The sequence below is a fragment of the Carcharodon carcharias genome, chromosome 2, assembly GCF_017639515.1.
Source record: "Carcharodon carcharias isolate sCarCar2 chromosome 2, sCarCar2.pri, whole genome shotgun sequence".
Classification (NCBI taxonomy): Eukaryota; Metazoa; Chordata; class Chondrichthyes; order Lamniformes; family Lamnidae; genus Carcharodon; species Carcharodon carcharias.
In genome coordinates, this window is record NC_054468.1 from 2335289 (window position 1) to 2358185 (window position 22897).

A 22897-nucleotide genomic window follows, 5' to 3' on the forward strand; every position below is an offset into this window, starting at 1 on the left:
CTTTCCTCAGAAGTCTGTTGTGTGGAACTGTATTGAATGCCTTTTGGAAATCCATGTACATCACATCAACAGCCTTGCCCTCATCACCCATCTTTGTTAACTCCTCAAAAAACTCCAAGTTAGTTAGACATGATTTTCCTTTAACAAATTTATACCGACTCTTCTGAATCAATCCACATTTTTCCAAGTGACTATTAATTCTATCCCGAATAATTGTTTCTAGAAGTTTCCCCACCACCAAAGTTAAACTGACTGGTCTGTAGTTGCAGGGCAGATCTTTACAACCTTTTTTGAATAAAGACATGAGGGAAAATGGGGTAGTTCTCTTAGGAGCAGAGAAGTTTAAAGGGAGTTTTGAACGAGATATTCAAAATCATTAAGTGTTTATAAAGAGTAAATAAACTGTTTCCTGTAGGAGAATGTTTGGAAGGACACAGATGTAAGGTGATTGGTAAAATAACCAGAAGCGAGTTGTAATGCCTTTGAATTCCCTGCCTGAAAAGATTGTAGAAACAAATTCAATAATAACCTTCAAAACGGAATTAAGTAAATACTTGAATGGGGAAAAATACAGTACTTTAGGAAGTAGCTGTTTCAAAGAACTGGCACAGGCAGAATGGTTTGAATAGCCTCATCATCCTATGATTTTGTTTTCACTGGCAGCTAGATTGATGACTCCAGTGATCTCTAGACTCATATCAATTCTGTTCCAGATTAATAATCTTTTTTAAAGTTCTATACCAATAGAAGAGCAATATTCCACTGAAAATAAACTCAAGGTTTTGTTTCTACTTTGAGCAATGATGGGCACATTCTGAGTCTGTCTCTGTACTGAAGATAAGCTCATATTCCACTGAGAGATCGAGTAATCCTGTGCAGAGAGACAACAGAGTGTACTACTGGGGCCTTCAGTTCCAAAGTTCATCCCCCATTGTCAGTTGGTTAAATTGGTGAATACAGATATTAAGAATTGCACAATCGTTTGCTCCTTGTGTAATAGCTTGTTTTTCCTTTCTCTCCTGAAGGAAAGGCTTTGTCTGCAACAACAAGATTGGAAGTTCTGGATCTCTCCATGAATAAAGATGTCGGGAGTGGTCTGGGAATTTTATTTCAGGAGCTGAAGCATGTACCTCATCTGCAAGTGTTTAAGTTGCACCTGTGTGGATTGACAAGGGACAATATCTATGATTTAGGTAATTAGTCAAATGTGGCAATGAGGCAATATCAACCTTTTGCTCTTGTATTTTACCTGTCCTTACCTTCTCACCTCCTGTATTTTACACCTGTATTTACACCTCCTATATTTCTCACCTCCTGTATTTTACCTCTTTGTATTTTACCTGTCCTTACCTTTTCACCTCCTGTATTTTACACCTGTATTTCTCACCTCCTGTATTTCTCACCTCCTGTATTTCTCACCACCTGTATTTTACCTGTCTTTACCTTCTCACCTCCTGTCTCACCCACCTGAAGGAAGGTATGAAGGGCAAGTTGGCTATGGTGGATTGGGAAAGTACATTGAAAGATTTGACAGTAGACAGACAGTGGTTATTATTTAAATAAACACTACACAGTCTACAACAGATATATTCCTCTGAGGCACAAACACCCAAAGGGAACGGTAAATCAATGTGGTGAACAAAAGAAGTTAAAAGGTTGCTTTAGATCCAAGGAAGTGACTTATAAGTGGTAAACCTGAGAATTGGGAGCAATTCAGAACCCAGCAAAGAAGGACCAGGAACAAAAACAAAAAATGCTGGAAAAACTCAGCAGGTCTGTCAGCATCTGTGGAGAGAAAGACAAAGTTAATATTTCGAGTCCGTATGACTCTTGTTCAGAGCTCTGAAGTCTCAGTCATAGCTATGATATCATATTCCCATGTGCCTATCTGTGCCCTCAGCTTGTCTGTCTTATTCTTCAGGCTCCTTGTGTTAAGATATTTTCCATTTAGCCTTGCTAATCTCACTTCTTCCTTATCTAGCCTATGTTTCCTCTGCCTTCCAGACTCACTTATTAATATTTTAACTCCTAATTCCACCTCAGCTTCTCTCCCCACTGAATTACTTTTCAGGATCTCATCCCCCTGCCAATTTAGTTTAAATCCACCCCAACAGCATTAGCAAACTTCCCCATGAGGATGTTGGTCCCGTTTCTGTTCAGATTTAACCCGTCCAACTTGTACAGGTCCCACCTCCCCCAGAAACGGTCCCAATGCCCCAGGAATCTAAAGCCCTCCCTCCTGCACCATCCCTCCAGCCACACGTTCATCTGCTTTATCCTTCGGTTCCTATACTCTTGCTATGTGGCACCAGGAGTAATCTGGAGATTACTACCTTTGAAGTCCTGCTTTTCAATTTTTGTTTTGGATTTCCAGCATTCACAGTTTTTGTGTTTTTTTCAATTTCCTACCTATCTGTTATTTCAATTTCCTACCTAAACCGTGACACCCGGGAGGCAACAAACCATCCTGGAGTCACGTCTACAGCCGCAGAAGCGCCTGTCTATTCCCCTGATTAACAAGTCCCCTACCACTATAGCCCTTCCATGCTTCTTCATTCCCCCTGAGCAGTTAAAGCACCCAAGTGCCATGGGCTTGGCTCTAGTTGGCCTCCACAGAGGAACCGCCACTCTCACCATTTTACCGTTTTCCAAGGCCCCTTGGTTTGTCAGCGCTCGGGGGATTTGCTCACTACCTGCCTGGTTCCCTCCTTCTTCCACCCCGCCCCCCCCCCCCGCCTCTCGAGCAGTTGGACCACCCACAGTGCCATTGCCTTGGCTCTGATTGGCCTCCACAGGGGAGCCGCCACTCTCACCGTTTTCCAAGGCTGAAAAACGGTCTGCGAGCGAGATGCACTCGGGGGATTCCCTCACTACCTGCCTGGTCCCCTTCTTCTGTCAGGCAGTCACCCATTCGCTCTCTGCCTGCACTTCCTTAAGCTGCGGGGTAACCACGTCCTGAAACGTGCTGTCCACGAACCTCTCAGCCTCGCGAATCCACCGTGGTGCCCCCAGCTGCTGCTCAGGCTCCAAAACCCGGAGCGCGAGTTACTCCAGTCAGAGGCACCTCCTGCACACATGGTCATCCAGAACACCAGGAACGTCTGGGATTTCCCACATAACGCAGGATGTGCAAATCACAGGACTGAGCTCCCCAGACATATCTAAACGAAATAGAATAGGACCCTCGCTTTTATTTTACCCTTACTCCTACTTGAATCTTGCTGTTTTCACCTCTGTTCCAAAGTCTTACTGTTTGACCTAGGCCCAACCATCTTCAGCTTCACCAATGACCTTCCCTCCATCATAAGGTCAGAAGTGGGGATGTTCGCTGATGATTGCACAATGTTCAGCACCATTCACAACTCCTCAGATACTGAAGCCACCCATGTCCAAATGCAGCAAGACCTGGAAAATATCCAGGCTTGGACTGACAAGTGGCAAGTAACATTCATGCCACACAAGTGTCAGGCAATGACTGTCTCCAACAAGAAAGAATCCAACCATCACCCCATGATACTCCATGACATTATCCATCGCTGAATCCTCCACTATCAACACCCTGGGGGTTACCATTGACCAGAAACTGAACAGGACTAGCCATATAAATACTGTGGCTACAAGAGCAGGTCAAAGGCTAGGAACCCTGTGGCGAGTAACTCCCCTCCTGGCTCCCCAAAGACTGTCCACCATCTACAAGGCACATGTCAGGAGTGTGATGGAATACTCCCCACTTGCCTGGATGGGTGCAGCTCCCACAACACTCAAGGAGCTTGGCACCATCCAGGACAAAGCAGCCCCGCTTGATTGTCACCACATCCACAACCATTCACTCCCTCCATCACCATGCACAGTGGCAGCAGCAATGTGTACCATCTACAAGATGCACTGCAAGAACTCACCAAGGCTCCTTAGCACCTTCCAAACCCATGACCACTACCATCTAGAAGGACAAGGGCATCAGGTACATGGGAACACCACCACCTGTAAGTTTCCTTCCAAGCCACTCACCATCCTGACTTGGAAATATATCGTCATTCCTTCACTGTCGCTGGGTCAAAATCCTGGAACTCCCTCCCTAACAGCACTGTGGGTCTATCTACACCACATGGACTGCAGCGGTTCAAGAAGGCAGCTCACCACCACCTTCTCAAGGGCAATTAGGGATGGGCAATAAATGCTGGCCCAGCCAGCGAAGCCCACATCCCATGAATGAAGAAAAGAAAATTAGTTATTTGAATCTCAAAAGAGCATAAGGAGACACTTAAGGGCACTGGTGGTGGGTTGTAGATTTAGAAGCTATACATTTGTAATGTTTCACTTTGTGAATAAATCTAACACTGAGAAAAGATTGACTTCTCATTGGTGAAGGAGGAGACCAGAAGTTTAACAACAGGCTCTTAGCCAATTGACCTAACCAGTCCCAGGGTCTCCTCAATCAATTTGGAAATAAGTTTCTTTCAACATCTGCAGGTGATGCTCTGGAACATATACCTAGTGTGAAGAAGATGGTTTTCTCCTGTAATGACATTGGTGGTGGCCTCAAGGAGACTGCAGTCCATTTATTGAACTTCAAACAGCTCCAAGTGTTTGATGTCCATCAGTGTTCATTGACTGAAGATGATGTTTCTGCCCTGAGTGAGTAAAGTTCCAGTCAACCATTCTGTTACTATTCTTAACCCTTGAGAAACTCGACACATCTTTTCCAAGAGCAAAGCCTTCAGAGTGAATATTAGAAGGAGTGAAAATTTGTGTTCTTCAAGAAAGATAAGGGCAGAAAATGTTCCATTTTCCCGACTTTTTATTTCGATGTCTGTATTGGTGTCCCTTGGGTGGGGTGTCGCACCGTAAGAGGAAGGAGGAAACTCCCTATATCTGTTCTAATCGCAGAACAATGTTCTGACTGTATTTTAGCATGCCATTTCTTTTCAGTCTCCCCTTGTTTTCCCTCTGGGTGAGATGGCCTATGCTCACAAGGAACTGGATTCAGATGAAATCTGTGTACATCACCTTGTAGCCATTAGGCAGGAATAGTTGCCCCAGTGTCTGGCCTCAAATGGAATGAACGATTGGGTACAGTGACTATGTTATGAATTGCTCATGATTCCATATGTGTTTCATCCAAGGTAAATGAAATATGCTAAAATTCTGACCAGTCCAGTGAAGATTTGGTGAGGTGCAGTCGAATGATCTAAACAGGGAAACCATGATTCAGGGCTCAATTTTGCTGTTATTTGAAGTGGGGGAAAATCTTGTATCTGTTGGGTTTCCACCTGTTGATGACTTAAGGGATTGAACCTTCGTTCTTAACCAGACAAAGAAGCGGGTGCCATTTAAATGAATTTGTTTTTTGCTTGCAGCCCAGATAATCCCCCTGCTGTCCAATCTACAAGTACTGAATTTATCCTTGAATAAGAATTTAGGAAATTCTGTGAGGCACCTGATTGCTCGACTCCGCTTCTTACCAAGATTAAAAAGTCTTTTTGCCAACAATTGTAACTTAACCAAGGAATCCATTGTGGAATTAGGTGAGAAAATTGCCACCTTGATTCAAGAAGTATCTGATCATCTTTCTTTCTTTTCAAACTTTGGTGCTATTATTCAGGTAATAAAGCAAAATAATTTCCCTTTGATGATGGGAAATGGTTCAGTTAACATGGGAATATGCAGCAGTGAGAAGTTCTGTGCTCATGAGAAGGTTTGGATGAGCTGAAGTTTATGGAAGGGTGGAAGATGGGAGGTTGACCAGGATTCTGTTGGAATAGGCAAGTCAAGAGATAAGCAAGGCATGAATGAGGGTTTTAGCAGCAGTTGAGCTGAAGGGTGGAAATGGGTCCCAATGTTAGAGGTAGAATTAGGTGGCCCTTTGTGATAGAGCAGATATGAAGGTTGGAAACTCATCTGTAATCTCAAGGATGCTAAGATTGAAAATAATCTGGCTCATTCTCAGTCAGTTGCCAAGGAAAGAGATGGAGTTGGTAGCCAGGGAACAGTGTTTGTGGTGGGGACTAAAGCCATTGTCTTCGATAGATCTTATATTTAATACAAAGAAATTTCTGCTCATCCAATGCTAGATGTCAAACGAGCAGGTGTGGCAAATGAGAGAAGTGGTGATGAGGTAAAGATGGGTGTCATTGGTATAGAATAGTATTGCTAAGAGGCAGCATATAGGTGAGAAAGAGGAGGGGCCACATAAAATGGGGAGTTAAATCATTGCTAGTGACTCTCTGATTATGACTGAATAAACATGAGTAGCACCAGAGGAGGGCTCTATACAAGTTTAACATAACTTCTGTGCTTTCCAATTCTATCCCTCTGGAAATGCACTCCAATGTTTTGTTTGCTGTTATGCAGTACCTTATCAAAGGCCTTTTGGAAATACAGCTGTGTCATGTCTACTGCTTAACTTTTGTACATTTTTTTCTGTTACCTCGAAGAACTTAACAAGGTTACTCAACTGCCCTTTGGAACATGTGTTGACAATTCTCCACTATTTTCAGTTTCTAGATGATTCTCTATTCCATCTTTGAATAAAGATTTCATTATCTTTCGTATTGCTGACGCTAAGCTAATTAATCTATAGCTCCCTGGAATTGCTCCATCTTCCATTTGTATATATGGAAATCGCGTTAACTATCTAACAGTGCTCTGGCAGTATTTTAACAGCAGTACAGTAATCTGTCCTCCAGTGAATTATCTGGATTTCTGAGGTACTGCCCAGGGGAGTGACAGTGGCTCCATCGCTCTCTTAGGATGACAGCATTCATGATCCTCCTGTGCCACCAGTGCCCTTGCTGTTTCCTGTTAGCCAGCCCAGATTTCTGCCGTTCATGGCAAGGTGGTGAAGGCTGACGCCAGACCTTCTAGATCCAGAGTTGCTCAAGGGCATCCTAAAAGCTTACCTGCAGTCTCTTCCATTGAAGGTCAACAGTCTTCCGCCAGCCATGCTGCAGCCACTGGGGTAGCACTGTATAGGAGCACTAAAACAGGCAAAGACACAGGAAAGGAAGACTCTATGACAAGGATGCAGCATCTGTAGTTAGCTAAGAAAACCTCCCTGAAATACTTATAAATCAAGAAATGAAAGGGAGGCTGAAACTTAAAAAAACAATTTAATCATGAGGAAAAGGGTACTGAGAAAACTATTAGAGTTAAAGGATGACAGGTCCTGAGACTTGGTGACCTGCATCCAGCATTTTAGGGGAGATGGTGGCTTAGTGGTAGTGTCACTGGGCTGGTGACCCCTCTGGGTACCCCTGCTAATGCTCTGGGGCATGGATTCTGGGGCATGCCAGATGGTGGAATTTAATTTCAATTCATTAAAAAAATCTGGAATGTAAAACTAGTCTCAGTACTAGTGATCATGAAACTATCATCGATTGTAGTAAAAACCCATCTGGTTCACTAATGTCCTTTAAGAAAGGAAAACTGCCATTCTTACCAGGTCTGGCCTAAAAAATGATGGGAGGTGTCACCGACAGTGCTATCAAGTGGCACTTACTGAGCAATAACCTGCTCACTGACACCCAGTTTGGGCCCCAGCAGGGGCCACTCAACTCCTGACCTCATTACAGCCTTAGTTCAAACATGGACAAAAGAGCTGAACACCTGAGGTGAGGTGGGAGTGACTGTCCTTGACATCAAGGTAGCATTTGACTGAATATGGCATTTAGGAGCCATAACAAAACTGGACTCAATGGGGACTGGGGGGAAAACTGTCCACTAGTTGAAATCCATACCTAGCACAAAGGTTCCGATTGTTGAAGGTCAATCATCTCAGTCCCAGGACATCACTGTAGGAGTTCCTCAGAGTTTTGTCCTAAACCCAACTATCTTCAGCTGCTTCATCAATGACCTTCCCTCCATCTTAAGGTCAGAAGTGGGAATGTTCACTGTGCAATGTTCAGCACGATTTGCGACTCCTCTGTCCGTGCCCATATGCAGCTAGATCTGGACAATGTTCAGACTTGGGAAAATAAATGGCAACAACCATGCCACACAAATGCCAGGCAATGACCATCTCCAACTAGGGAGTATCAGACCATCTCACCATGTCATTCAATGGCATTAACATTGCTGAACACCCCACTATCAACATCCCGAGGGTTACCATTGCAGCTCCAACAGCACTTATGCTCGATCCCCATCCAGGACAATGCAGGCCATTGGATCCCATCCACCACCTTCAAAATTCACTCCCTCCATCACCGATGCACAGTAGCAGCAGTGTGTACCATCTACAAGATGCACTGCAGGTATTCACCAAGGCTCCTTCAACAGCACCTTCCAAAGCCACAACCTGTACCACATAGGACAAGGGCAGTAGATAATGAGAACACCACCATTTGCAAGTTTCCCTCCAAGTCACTCACCTTCCTGACTTGGAAATATATTGCCTTTCCTTCACTGTCACTGGGTCAAAATTCTGGAACTCCCTTCCTAACAGCACTGTGGGTCTACCTACACCACATGGACTGCAGTGGTTCAAGAAGGCAGCTCACCACCACCTTCTCAAGGGCAGCTAGTGACAGGCACTAAAAATGCTGGCCTGGCCAGCAGCACCCATCCCATGAAAGACTAAATAATGGTTGTTGCCATTTATTTTCTCAAGTCTGAACATTGTCCAGATCTAGCTGCATATGGGCACGGACAGAGGAGTCGCAAATAGTGCTGAACATTGAACAGTGAACATTCCCACTTCTGACCTTATGATGGAGGGAAGGTCATTGATGAAGCGGCTGAAGATAGTTGGGTTTAGGACACTACCCTGAGGAACTCCTACAGTGATGTCCTGGGACTGAGATGATTGACCTCCAACAATCAGACCCACAGCAATGTCGTTGTCTCTTAACTGCACTTTGAAATGTTGTGACAAGCCACTCTGTCCAAGGGCAATTAGGGATGGGCATCAAATCCTGTCCTTGTCAGCAAGGCCCAAATTCCATCAAAGAAAAAAAACTCCTAGGGTTTTGAAAGAAGTGGTTGCTGATATAGTAGATGCGTGAGTTGTAATTCAAAATAATGAATGTTAATTCTTCTATTCAAGAAAAGGGAACAGAAGGCAGGAAACTAAAGGACAGCTAGTCTAACATCTGCAATAGGGACAACGCTAGAACCTGAAGGAGGTTTTAGCAGGGCACTTAGAAAATCTTCTTGTGATCAGGCAGAGTCAATATGGTTTTGTGAAAGGAAAATCGTGTTTAACTAATTTTATAAGAGTTATTTGAGGATAAAGCGGAAACTGTAGATGTGGTGTACTTGATTTCCAGAAGACATTTGACAAGGTGTCACATCAAAGCTACTGCACAAAATATGAGCTCATGATGTAGGTGGTAATGAGCATGGATAGAGGATTGATCAGCTAACTAGGAGTAGAGAGTAGGGGTAAATGCATCATTTTTGCTTGGCAAAATGTGACTAGTGGAGGTGCCAGAAGGATCCGTATTAGGGATTTCAACTATTTTCAATTTATGTCAATGACTTTAAATGAAGAGACCAAATGTACATTGCTAAATTTACTGATGACTCAAAGATAGGTAGAAAAGTAAGTTGTGAAGAGGGCATCGAGTTTGCAAAGGGATATGGATAGGTTAAGTGAGTAGACAAAAATTTGGCAGATTGGCAGAGTGGGCGAAATGAGCATCCAGAGGCAGTAACTAACATCCAGAAGAGCAGGCAAAAGGAGTACCTGGAGGCAGTCAGCAGCACTTAGATCTACCTTTTTCAGCCTCCAGTATTTGGTTCCAACTTTGGTACAGGGGAAGATGCTGATTAGTGAGTAACCAGTAAGTTATTCTACTTGTAATAATTATTCTTTATAATTTAAGGTATGGCAGGGCAGCTTGGCCGAGTGGTACGTGGGAAGTCAGACACACCATGTGTCCTGGACAAACGCGCCTTCAGGAAGTGTCACCAGCTGCAGAAACTTGAGTTCTGGGTTTCGGAACCTGAGTGGTGACTGGGGTCACTGTGGTGCATCCACAAGGCAGAGAACTACATGGACAGCATGTATATGGAGATAGTCTGTATGCAGGCAGAGAGGGAATGGGTGATCACCAGGCAGGTAGAGCAGGAGTCCCCTGAATCGATCTCGCTCCATTTTGGTCCGGGGGAAGGTGATGGTTCCTCAAAGGAGTGCAGCCAAAGCTGAATCTGGTGGTACTGCAGGTGACTCTGCTGCACAAGAGGGGAGAAAAGAGTGCAAGAGCAATAGTGATAGGGAATTTGCTACTTAGGGGAATAAACAGGTGTTTTTTTTTTAAATTATCATTCCTTCATGGGATGTGGGTATCACTGGCTAGGCCAGCATTTATTGCCCACTCCCAATTGTCCTTGTTCAGAGGGCATTTAAGAGTCAACCACATTTCTGTGGGTCTGTAGTCACATGTAGGCCAGACCAGGTAAGGACGTCAGATTTCCTTCCTTAAAGGACATTGATGAACCAAATGGGTTCTTATGACAATCGGCAATGGTTTCACGGTCATCATTAGACTTTTAATTCCAGATTTATATTTATATCTGCCGTGGTGGGATTTGAACCCAGGTCGCCAAAGCATTAACCTGGGTGTCCGGCTTACCAGTCTAGTGACAATACCACTAAGCCACTGCCTCCCCATCTGCAGCCATAGACGTGACTCCAGGATGGTATGTTGTCTCCCTGGTGCCAGGATCAAGGATGTCACAGAGCAGCTGCAGGACATTCTTCTAGCAGAGGGTGAGCAGCCAGAATTCGTCATCCATTTTGGGAGCAACCACATAGGTAGGAAGAGGGATGATGACGACCTGAAAGCAGGTTTAAGGAACGAGGAAAGCAATTAAAAATCAGGACCTCGAGTGGTAATCTCACGATTATTCCCAGTGCCATTTGCTGGTGAGTATAGGAATAAGAGGATAGAGTGATCGAGCACGTGATTGGAGAATTGGTGTAGGAGGGAGGCATCAAATTTCTGAGGCACTGGGACCAGTTCTGGGGCGGATGGGTCCTGTACAAGATGGATGGGCTGCTTCTCAGCAGGATCAGAACTAACATCCTCGTAGGAAGATTTGCTAGTGCTGTTGGGGAAGGTTTAAACTAGATTGACAGTGGGGTGGGAACCTGAGACCCAGTTTAGATTGAAGGGAAGCAAAACTGAAACAGGAAGTAGTAAAGTAATTGAAATTAGAAGACAGACAAAGCAAAGGCAGGCACCGAATAGGATTAGAATATGGAATGTTAAAAAGGCAAAGATAAGGGGCATTCTATCTGAACTCATGCAGCATTTGCGGCAGGGTAGATGATTTGAAGACATAAATAGAGGTGAATGGCTATGATTTAATTGCCATTAAGGAGACATGGATACAGGGTGACCATTATGATCCCAGCTGAAGTTACCCCTGGACAAGCCTGATCCCAAAGTGGAACCCAGTTTGATAGGTCCTAACTTTTATTTGTTTAGATACGCGGAGAGTAGCTACTGAACAGGGTCACAGGAGTCAGCTGATGAACTTTTAATAGAAGAATAAAACATTTATTCAACAAGAAAAGATGAACAATGTTACAACACTACTTCACCCATAACTAAACCTTTATAGACATATACAGATTTGTAAGGCTAACACAGGTTACAAAAACTATCTTATACTCTAATGTTCACAGTAAGTACCCAACCCATGTAAACCTATGGTGCCTTGTGGTCAGACACACACCACACTCTGACCTCAAGTGACAGATGCCACTTCAACCAGATGCTATGGATCTCTCCTCAACTCCCCCCAGAAGCTTGTCACACTGTGAGCCAACCAGCCTCACTGAATTTCGTCCTTCACACGATGGTTTCCAATCTCCACTCTCCAAAACCTCACCTTGGAATCTTCTCCTAAATTGATGCTTTCTCTTAGACATCTTCCCCAAGGGTCTGCCTCCAGGGTTTCAGACTCTTCTGATGTTCCTCTCCCTGGGTCACCACATACATTCAAGCTGTCTTCCACGCACGCTTCTCACCAACTCAGCTGTCAACAGTACACCACTGCTTCACATACCCATAGCAAAGTTACTGACTTTGTTGTCTCTTTGAACCTTCTTGCCTCTTGCAAGCTGTTCTCACTTTTTAAACATGAAACTTGGAGCCTTTCTCTCTGCCCCTCACTCTTAACTTCACTTAACAGGACCTTTTCCCAGGTTCCTGTCCTCCCTTTGTCTAGAAGGTCTTCTTTGAACTTTGCCCCCTTCCATTCCCTTGGATTTTTGGGGTTTTTCTTTAGCTTGGAACTTCTATCTGTTCCTTTTGCTCCAGTCTGTCCTGGCAGCAACTCCAACAGCTTCCAAATCAAACTGCTGTCTGCTTTCTTCTGTGCGTATGCCTGCAGGAAGAACCTGTCTATCTGGCTCCCTGTTGCTAGGCAACAGCACTATTCTTTCTACTCTTGTATGTTTTCTTTTACTTTATAGAAGTCATAAACTCATTAGAAATGCAAGCGACCTTTTAAGCTCCATTTGACCTTTCTTAACGCACAGACACAGAAATACAAATCAAACTTAAACTTTAAAGCTAAAACTCATTTCTAACACCCACAAATACAAGTATAACTTACTTAAATTATCTATATTTCCTAACAGTAACCAAGACTGGAAATTGAATATTCAAGGATATTCAGTAGGCAAAAGGGAAAAGAAGGTGGGTAGCATTGCTAATAAGGGATGAGATCGGAACTTTAGTGAGAGGACCTTAGATCGAAGGATCAAGATATAGAATCAGTTTTGGTAGAGCTAAGAAACAGCAAGGGACACCAAACATTGGGGGGAGTTGTTAACAGGCTGCCAAACTGTAGTGCTAATGTTGGACACTGTGTAAATCAGGAAATTAGAGTTGTATGTAACAGGGGTAATACAGTAATAATGGGTGATCTCAGTTTAAATGTTGCCTGGGTAAACCTAATTAACACTAATGGTGTGGAGTTTTGATCACCTTATCTAAGGAAGGATATACTTACCATAGTGTGAGTGCAATGGAGATTCACCAGACTAATCCATGTGATGGTGGGATTGTCCTAACAGGAGGGATAGAGGAAACTGGGCTTGTATTCTCTAGATTTTCGAAGAATGACGGATGATCTCATTGAAACTTACAACATTCTTACAGGTTAAGTGTAGGAAGGATGTTTCCCCTGGCTGGGGAGTCTAGAACCAGGGGACACAGTCTCAGGCTAAGGGGCAGACCGTTTAAGACTGAGATGAGGAATTTCTTCACCCAGAGGGCAGTGAATCTTTGGAATTCTCTACCCAAGAAGGCTGTGGAAGCTCAATCATTGAGCATGTTCAATACAGAATTCAATAGATTCCAAAGACTAATGACATTAAGGGATATGGGTATAGCGGGCAAAAATGGCGTTGAGGTAGATGATCAGCCATGATTTAATTGAACAGCAGAGCAGGTTCGACGGGCTGAATGGCCTACCCCTGTTCCTATGAAAGAATTAAAGGGAAAAAAACTTCCAAGTTTCTGTCCAGCCCCACAAGGTGATGTCCTTTACCCTGGCACCAGGCAGGCAACACAACCATTGGGACTTACACTGCTCTCTGCAGCCAACAGTGCCTACCCCCTAACTACACTGTCCCCTCCTCCAACTACATTACACTTTACTGTCCCCCACTTGAGTGGCCCAGTGCACCATGGTGCCGTGGTCAGTTTCCTCATCCTCCCTACAGCCTCTGCTCTCCTCCAAACGGGCTGAAAGAACTTCAAACCTGTTGCACATGTGAAAAGACTGAGGTTGCTCCATTGTTATCTTCTGGGTTCCCATACTTACTTTCACTCTTTGTCACACCCACTTGACCATATGGAGTTCATCAGGAGTTGGTGTGGGGCCCCTGGCTCTTCTGGAGATTTATTAATGACCTAGACCTTGGTGTACAGGGCGCAATTACAAAATTTGTGAATGATAGGAAATTTGGAATTATTGTGAAGGATAGTGTAGAATTCTAAAGGACATAGACATATTGGTGGACTGTGCTGACAAGTGGTAAACGAAATTCGATGCAAATGTGAAGTGATTCATATTGTTAGGAAGAACATAGAGAGACAACATAAAATAAAGGAAACAATTCTAAAGGCTGCGCAGGAGCAGAGGGACCTGGGTATATATGTGCATAAGCCATTGAAGGTGGCAGGACAGATTGAGAGATTAATAAAAGCATAGAGCATCCTGGGCTTCATTAATAAGGACATAGAGTACAAAAGCAAGGAAGTTATGTTAAACTTGTATAAAACCATGCTATGGCCTCAAATGGAGTAATACACCCAGTTCTGGGTGCCACACTTAGGAAGGATGTGAAGGCATTAGAGAATGGCCCCAGGAATGCGGAACTACATTACATAGAGGAGAGAAGTTCGGACTTACTTCCTTGGAGAAGAGAAGGCTGAGAGGAGATTTGATAGAAATATTCAAAATTATGAGGGGTCAGGACAGAAGGAGAAACTGTTTCCATTGGTGGAAGGATCGAAAACCAGAGGACACAGAATTAAAGTAATTTTCAAAAGAAGCGAAGCAACACGAGGAGAAACTATTTCATGCAGCAAGTGATTAGGATCTGGAATACAGTGCCTGAGAGTGCAATGGAAGCAGATTCAAACAAGACATTTCAGAGGGAATTGGATTACTATCTGTAAAGAAAGAATTCCTGGGGCTACGGAGGGAAGGCAAGGAATGGCACTAGATGAATTGTTCTCAGGGATGGGCCAAATGGCTTCAGTGATGTAATGCAGTAATCTCTGGATTATTTCCAGTTTCACATGCTAGTGCACATAGAAATAGGAGGATTGAGCAATTGAACATGTGGCTGGAGAACTGGTGTAGGAGGGAGGGCATCAGATTTCTGATGCGTTGGGACCAGTTCTAGGGCAGATGGGGCCTGTACAAGATGGATGGGCTGCATTTTAGCAGGACTGGGATTAGCATCCTCACAGGGAGATGCCCTAGGATGGAACAGTTAAGCTATGAAGAGATGTTGGATAGACTTGGGTTGTTTTCATTGAAGCAGAGAAGACTGAGGGGCGACCTGATCGAGGTGTACAGGATTATAAGGGGCATGGACAGGGTGGATAGGGAATAGCTGTTCCCCTTAGTTGAAGAGTCAGTCACGAGGGGACATAAGTTAAAAATGAGGGGCAGGAGGTTTAGGGGGGGATGTGAGGAAAAACCTTTTTACCCAGAGGGTGGTGATGGTCTGGAATGCACTGCCTGGGAGGGTGGTGGAGGTGGGTTGTCTCACATCCTTTAAAAAGTACCTGGATGAGTACTTGGCACATCATAACATTCAAGGATATGGGCTAAGTGCTGGTAAATGGGATTTGGTAGGTAGGTCAGGTGTTTCTCACGTGTTGGTGCAGACTCAATGGGCCGAAGGGCCTCTTCTGCACTGAGAGATTCTGTGATTCTAGTGCTGTTGGAGAGGGTTTAAGTGAGATTGGCAGGGGGATGGGAACCTGAGAGGGAGCTCAGATTCCAGGGAAGTAAAACTGGTAAAAGGAAATGGAAGAGTAGAAAGCAAAAATAGAAGACAGACGAAGCAAAGGCAGCCATCAAATAGAATCAGAATGGAGAATAAGGTTAAAAAAGCAGAATTGAAGACTCTCTATCTGAATGCACATTGCATTCATAAAATAGTTGATGATTTGAATGCACAAATTGAGGTAAATGGGTACGATTTAATTGCTATTCTGGACCAAGATTGGGAACTGAATAACGACGGATATTTGGCATTTAGGAGGATGGGCAAAGAGAAAAAGGAGGTGAGGTAGCACTTTTAAGAGACAGGATCAGGACATTAGTAAGCAAAGATTATAGATCTAAGGATCAAGATGTAGAATCAGTTTGGATGGAGCTAAGAAACAGCAAGGAGCAGCAAATGTTGGAGGGAGTTGTTTATTGGCCGCCAAGCTGTAGTGGTAATGTTGGGCACAGTATAAATCAGGAAATTAGAGATGCAAGTAACCTGGGCAATACAGTAATAACGGGTGACTTCAACTTACATATCGACTGGGTAAACCGAATCAGCACTAACGCTGTGAAAAATGAATTCCTGGAGTGTGTACGAGGTGAGTTTCTGGAGCAGAACATTAAAAAGCAGGGATCGGGCTATTTTAGATTTAGTGTTGAGTAATGACAAAGGGCTAATTAATAACCTTGCTGTAAAAGAGCCTTTGGGAAATAGTGACCATAATTTGATAGAATTTCACATTAAGTTTGAATGTGATATAGTTCATCCTGAAACTAGGGTCTTAAATCTGAAGGAAGGAAATTATGAAGGTATGAGGGGCAAGTTAGCTATGGTGGATTGGGAAAATACATTAAAATATTTGATGGTAGACAGGCATTGGCTATAGTATTTAAAGAAATACTATATGATCTCCAACAGATATACATTCCTCTAAGGCATAAATACCCAATGGAAAAGATAAATCAACCGTGGTTAACAAAAGAAATTAAAGATTGCATTAGATCGAAGGAAGTGGCTTATAAGGATGTCAGAAAAAGTGGTAAACCTGAGAATTGGGAGTAATTTAGAATCCAGCAAAGGACCAAGAAACTGATTAGAAAGGGAAAATAGGATATGAATGCAAATTAGCGAGGAACATAAAGGCAGACTGTAAAAGCTTCTTTGGGTATGTGAAAAGGAAAAGATTAGCTAGGACAAATGTGGGTCCATTACAGGAGGGAAAGGAGAATTTACAGTGGAGAACAGGGAAATGGTGGAGAAAGTAAACCATTACTTTGTGTCTGTTTTCACAGAATTACAGAATTTTAATGGCACAGAAGGAGGCCATTCAGTCCATCGTGTCTGCATCAGTCTCCAAATGAGCATTAGACCTAGTGCCTTATCTTTTCTCCATACCCATGCACATTGTTTCTATACAAATAATCATCTAATGCCCTCTTAAATGCCTCGATTGAACCTGCCTCCACCACACTTTCAGGCAATGCATTCCAGTCTTGAACCGCTTGCTATATGAAAATGTTTTTTCTCAGATCACAATTGCTTCTTTTGCAAATCACTTTAAATAGAAACATATAAACTAAGATCAAGAGTAGGCCTTTTGGCCCTTCGAGTCTGCTCTGCCATTCAATATGATCATGGCTGACCCTCTATCTCAACACCGTATTCATGTTTTCTCTCCATACCCTTTGATGCCCTTAATATCCAAAAAACTATTAATTTCTTTCTTGAATATGCTCAGTGACCCGGCCTCCACAGCCTCTGTGGTAGAGAATTCCACAGGTTGACCACCCTCTGAGTGAAGAAATGTTCCCTTAACAAAAACAAAAATACGTGGATAAACTCAGCAGGTGTGACAGCATCTGTGGAAAGGAATACAGTTAACGTTTCGAGTCCGTATGACTCTTCAACAGAACTAAGGAAAAATAGAAAAGAGGTGACATATAAGTTGGTTTGGGGGGGTGGTGTGAGGGGAGACAAGTAGAGCTGGATAGAGGGCCAGTGATAGGTGCAGATAACCAAAAGATGTCACAGACAAAAGGACAAAGAGGTGTTGAAACTGGTGATATTATCTAAGGAATGTGATAATAAAGGTACAGATAGCCCTAGTGGGGGTGGGGTGGGGGGAAGGGATCGAAATAGGTTAAAAGGCAGAGATAAAACAATGGATGGAAATACATTTAAAAATAATGGAAATAGGTGGGAAAAGAAAAATCTATATAAATATTTGGAAAAGGGGGGGATGGGAAAGGGGGTAGGGATGGAGGAGAGAATTCATGATCTAAAATTGTTGAACTCAATATTCAGTCCGGAAGGCTGTAAAGTGCCTAGTCGGAAAATGAGGTGCTGTTCCTCCAGTTTGCGTTGAGCTTCACTGGAACATTGCAACAGGCCAAGGACGGACATGTGGGCATGAGAGCAGGGTGGAGTGTTGAAATGGCAAGTGACAGGAAGGTCTGGGTCATGCTTGCGGACAGACCGAAGGTGTTCCGCAAAGTGGTCACCCAGTCTGCGTTTGGTCTCTCCAATGTAGAGGAAACCACATTGGGAGCAACGAATGCAGTAGACTAAATTGAATGAAGTGCAAGTGAAATGCTGCTTCACTTGAAAGGAGTGTTTGGGCCCTTGGACGGTGAGGAGAGGGGAAGTAAAGGAGCAGGTGTTGCACCTTCTACAGTTGCATGGGAAGGTACCGTGGGAGGGGTTTGAGGTGTAGGCGGTTATGGAGGAGTGGACCGGGGTGTCCCGGAGGGAACGATCCCTGTGGAATGCCGCCGGGGGGGTGAAGGGAAGATGTGTTTGGTGAAGGCATCATGCTGGAGTTGGCGGAAATGGCGGAGGATGATCCTTTGAATGCGGAGGATGGTGGGGTGATAAGTGAGGACAAGTGGGACCCTATCATGGTTCTGGGAGGGAGAGGAAGGTGTGAGGGCGGATATGCGGGAGATGGGCCGGACACGGTTGAGGGCCCTGTCAACCACCGTGGGTAGAAAACCTCGGTCAAGGAAGAAGGAAGACATGTCAGAGGAACTGTTTTTGAAAGTGGCATCATCAGAACAGATGCGACTGTTGCCTTATCTCAGTCCTAAATGGCCTGCCCTGTATCCTGAGACTGTGGTCCCTGGTTCTAGACTCTTCAACCAGGGAAAATGTCCTCCCTGCATCTAATCTGTCCGGCCCTGTTAGAATTTTATATGTTTCAATTAGATCCCTTCTCATCTTTCTAAACTCTAGTGAATACAGGCCCAGTCAAACCAATCTCTCCTCACACGACAGTTCTGCCATCCCTGGTATCAGCCTCTCTCTGCACTCTTTCTGTGACAAATATATCCTTTCTTAGGTAGGGAGACAAAAACTGCATGCAATACTCCAGGCCTGGTCTCACCAAGGCCCTGTATAACCACTGTAAGACATCCCTGCTTCTGAACTCAAATCCTGTTGCAATAAAGGCCAACATACCATTTTCCTTCCTAATTGCTTGCTGCACCTGCCTGTTTACTTTCATTGACTGGTGTACAAAGACACTCAGATCCCTTTGTACATCCACATTTCCCAAAATATCACCATTTAAAAAATACTCTGCCTTTCTGTTTTTCACACGGGAGCGTATTACTTTCACATCCTGCATCCATTATGCTGCATCTGCCATGTGTTTACCCACACATGCAACTTGTCTAAATTGCCCTGAAGCCTCCTTGCATCCTTCTCACAACCCCACCCAGTTTTGTGTCCATCAGCAAATTTGGAAATATTGCATTTGATTTCCTCATCCAAGTTATTTATATATACTATGAATAGCTGGGGCCCAAGCACTGATCCCTGCGGTACACCACTAGTCACTGCCTGTCACCTGGAAAAAGACTCATTTATTCCTACCCTGTTTCCGGTCTGTCAACCAATTCTCAATCCATGCCAGTACATTACCTCCAATCTCATGTGCTTTCATTTTTCCCACTGGCCTCTTATGTGGGAGCTTATCAAAAGCCTTCTTGAAATCCAAGTACACCACATCCATTGGTTCTCCCTCACCTATTCTACTAGTTACATCCTCAAAAAAAAAACTCCAGTAAATTAGTTAAGCATGATTTCCCTTTCATAAACCCATGCTGACTCTGCCTAATCCTGTTAATGCTTTCCAAGCATTCTGTTACCATGTCTTTTATAATAGACTCTAGCATTTTCCCCATATTGATGTTAGGCTAACTGGTCTGTAATTCTCTGTTTTTTCTCTCCCTCCTTTTTTAAATAGTGGGTTTACATTTGCCACCCTCCAATCTGTAGGAACTGCTCCAGAGTCTATAGAATAATGGAAGATGACCACCACTGCATCCAATATTACCAGGGCCACTTCCTTTAGTGCTCTGGGATGTAGATTATCAGACCCTGGGGATTTTTCAGCCTTTAATCCCATTAATTTCTCTAGCACCATTTTTTACTAATACTAATTTTCTTCAATTCCTCCATTTCACTAGACCCTTGGTTCCCTGACAGTTCTGGGAAATTATTTGTGTCCTCTTTTGTGAAGACAGAACCAAAATATGTGTTCAATTCTTCTGCCATTTCTTTGTTCCTCATTATAATTTCCCCCGTTTCTGACTGTAAGAGGTCTATGTTTGTCTTCGCTAATCTTTTTCTCTTCACATTTATAGAAGCTTTTACAGTCACTTTTTATGTTCCCTCCAAGTTTACTCTCATACTCCATTTTCCCCTTGATCAATCTTTTTGTCCACTTAATTCTAAACTGCTGTCAATCCTTAGACTTGTTGCTTTTTCTGGCAATGTCTCCTCTTTGGATCTAATACTATCCCTAATTTATTTTGTAATTCATGGTTGAGCCACCTTTACTGTTTCATTTTTGTGCCAGACAGGAATGAATAATTGTTGTAATTCATGCATATGTTCCTTAAATATTAGCCATTGCCTATCCACTGTCAACCCTTTAATAAGGTTCCCCAATTCATCAATGCCAACTTATGCCTCACACCCTTGTGGTTCCCTTTATTTAGATTCAGGGCCCTAGTTTCGGATTCAACTTTTCACTCTCCATCCAAATGAACAATTCTATCATTTTACGGTTGCTCTTCCCCAAGGAAGATTGTTAATTAATCCTTTCTCATTGTACAATACCCAGTCTAGGATAGCCTGCTCTCTAATTGGTTCTTCTCTATTGGTCTAAAAATCATCACACACACTCCAGGAAATCCTCCTCCATAGTATTATTGCTAGTTTGATTTGTCCAATCTGTATGTAGATTAAAGTCTCCCATGATTACAGTTGTACCCTTATTGCATGTGTCTTTAATTTCCTGCTTAATGCCTTCCCTTACATCTCCATTACTGGCTGGGGGCTCAGGTGTTGAGGTAGATGATCAGCCAGGATCAAATTGAATAGCAGAGCAGGCTCGATGGGCTAAATGACCTAATCCTATTCCTATGTTCCTATATTCTCAGCACTATAACGGACAGGGGAGAGAGGCAATCAGAACTCCTTTATTTTTCTTGCAGTCTGTCCATAAGCAGAGGTGTTTTAATTTTTGAAATAGGCTATGGGGTGTTTCCCCAAACCCTCTGGTTTGTGAAGTCAATTTTAAACTGACTCACAGCAAACTCTCTTTAGTATTAAATCAGAAATATTGTTTATTCATAAATTCAAACCCTGGTGATGGTCATCACAACCACAAGAACACAAGAAGGGAATAGAAAAGGAAACATTTTTACAACTAGGAATAACTTAAAACAAAGAAAAAAAAACAAAGATATGGATATTATTTCACTTGAATGTTAGAGTCCAGAATGTCAAAGTCCAGTGAGGGTTCATTCAGGTCGGAGTTAAATTACAGGTGGGTTCAGCTAGCTGAAAGCAGGGACAGAATTTTGCCCTTGGTGTGCGAGCTCAGTGGGGGGAGGGGGAAGCGGTGGGTGAGCGTGAACTTTGCGCATGTTCATGAGTCAGTGCTTCATAATCTCCCTGTGGCACGGAGCTGCTTCAGGGAGATGAAGCACTGCTTAAAAAAAAAATAAAGAAAATAAAAATGTCATAAAACATGTCCCGCCACCCCCCCCCCCCCCCCCCCCCCCCCCGTGTGACTCTTTAATTTGGTGGTGACACAGCAAGGTGAGCTTGGTATCCAGAGACTTAGTTCACTCTACAGACGGTGGCAGAAATCTTCAGGAGGTTTAGACTTGAGGCAGGTTTTGTTGTCAACCTGGAATCTGGCTTTGGTGTTGACAGACAGGGTGTTTAACAGCAGAGTGCCAAGGGAGTCCAGGAATGTAACATTAAAACTTTCCATAAGCTAGAGGAGGTGTTTGAGGACATTGGAACCCAAGGTAAAAGAGGAAAAAGATACTTAAGGAAAGTGACGTTTAACTGTTGAGTTGCTGTGGGGGAACCTGCTGAAAGGCAGCTTCTTAGTGTGTGAGCTGCAGCTGCTGAGAAGCCATGAAAGGTTTGATTTGGAAGCAGCCTCCCAGTGTTAAGCCAGGAGAGTCTTTGTTTTAGGAAACAGTTTGTTTCTGAACCTCCTTTTGGAATTCCACATTGGAGTGGACATGTCTGAGAAGTCGTGAGGCATACCTTTAATAAAATGACAACAATTCCTTAACTTGGTTAATATTTATTGGACTTTTATAGTTAAAAACCTATAAGGGGTTATTGCCAGAAAAGTAGTTTAATTGTGTACATTTGACCAAGCATGTTTTTGGGGGTCGTTCAGTAAAACTGTTTTAACTGTGTAACTTTTATCTTCTGTGCTTAAGTTTTCTTTTCTTTTATAATAAATCTTTTAACTTTTAAAATTCTGAAGATTTTACTCGAGTTCCACTTGTAATCTGCACAGTTCTTAAATTATTGAGTTTTCCAGCTATTTTCTGTACATTCCATTTAACCTGTTTTTTAAGTTTTTGGGAAGTTTTTGAAGATGCAAATGAATATATTGTGTTAAATATTCCAGCTGACACCATCCCAAACCTGACGGAGCTGGAGATCTTGGACCTGTCCTGGAATAAATGCATTGGTGGAAATCTGGGGTTACTTGTCCGAATGTTGCAAAATAACCCCCATCTCCATGTGCTGAAGCTGTGTAGCTGCAATCTGACCAGCCAGGATTTGGCATCTCTCGGTAATCACATTATTGCTCAGCCGGAGTTGACTGAAATATTACAGACTGAGATCGATAGATTTTTTTGAGCAAAGATATGCACGGATATGAAGCAAAGACCGGTCAATGGAGTTGAGGAATGGATAGGATCAAGGGGCAATGTGGAATAAAATTAGCTAAGAGACCTAGTGTGTTGCATGGTTGTTTTACAGACTCGAGGGACATTTACAGAGATATACCTCAGGGGTTGGTATTAGGACCACTGCTCTTTTTCATAAATAGTAATCACTAGGACTTGGATATACATGGCATTATTTCAAAGTTTGCTG

At 43.2% G+C, this 22897-nt stretch overlaps 1 protein-coding gene across 6 annotated transcripts in view; it reads left to right on the forward strand.

The window, feature by feature from the left end:
- The window catches only part of lrrc31 (leucine rich repeat containing 31), a 119368-nt gene that overhangs the window by 87949 nt on the left and 8522 nt on the right, over positions 1-22897 (forward strand). For all 6 annotated transcript variants that reach the window (XM_041209430.1, XM_041209467.1, XM_041209450.1 and 3 more), the window contains 4 exons: positions 1026-1193; positions 4471-4635; positions 5358-5525; positions 22422-22589. In XM_041209430.1, coding sequence (XP_041065364.1) covers positions 1026-1193; positions 4471-4635; positions 5358-5525; positions 22422-22589 — 669 coding nt within the window. The remainder of the gene's footprint in view (positions 1-1025; positions 1194-4470; positions 4636-5357; positions 5526-22421; positions 22590-22897) is intronic.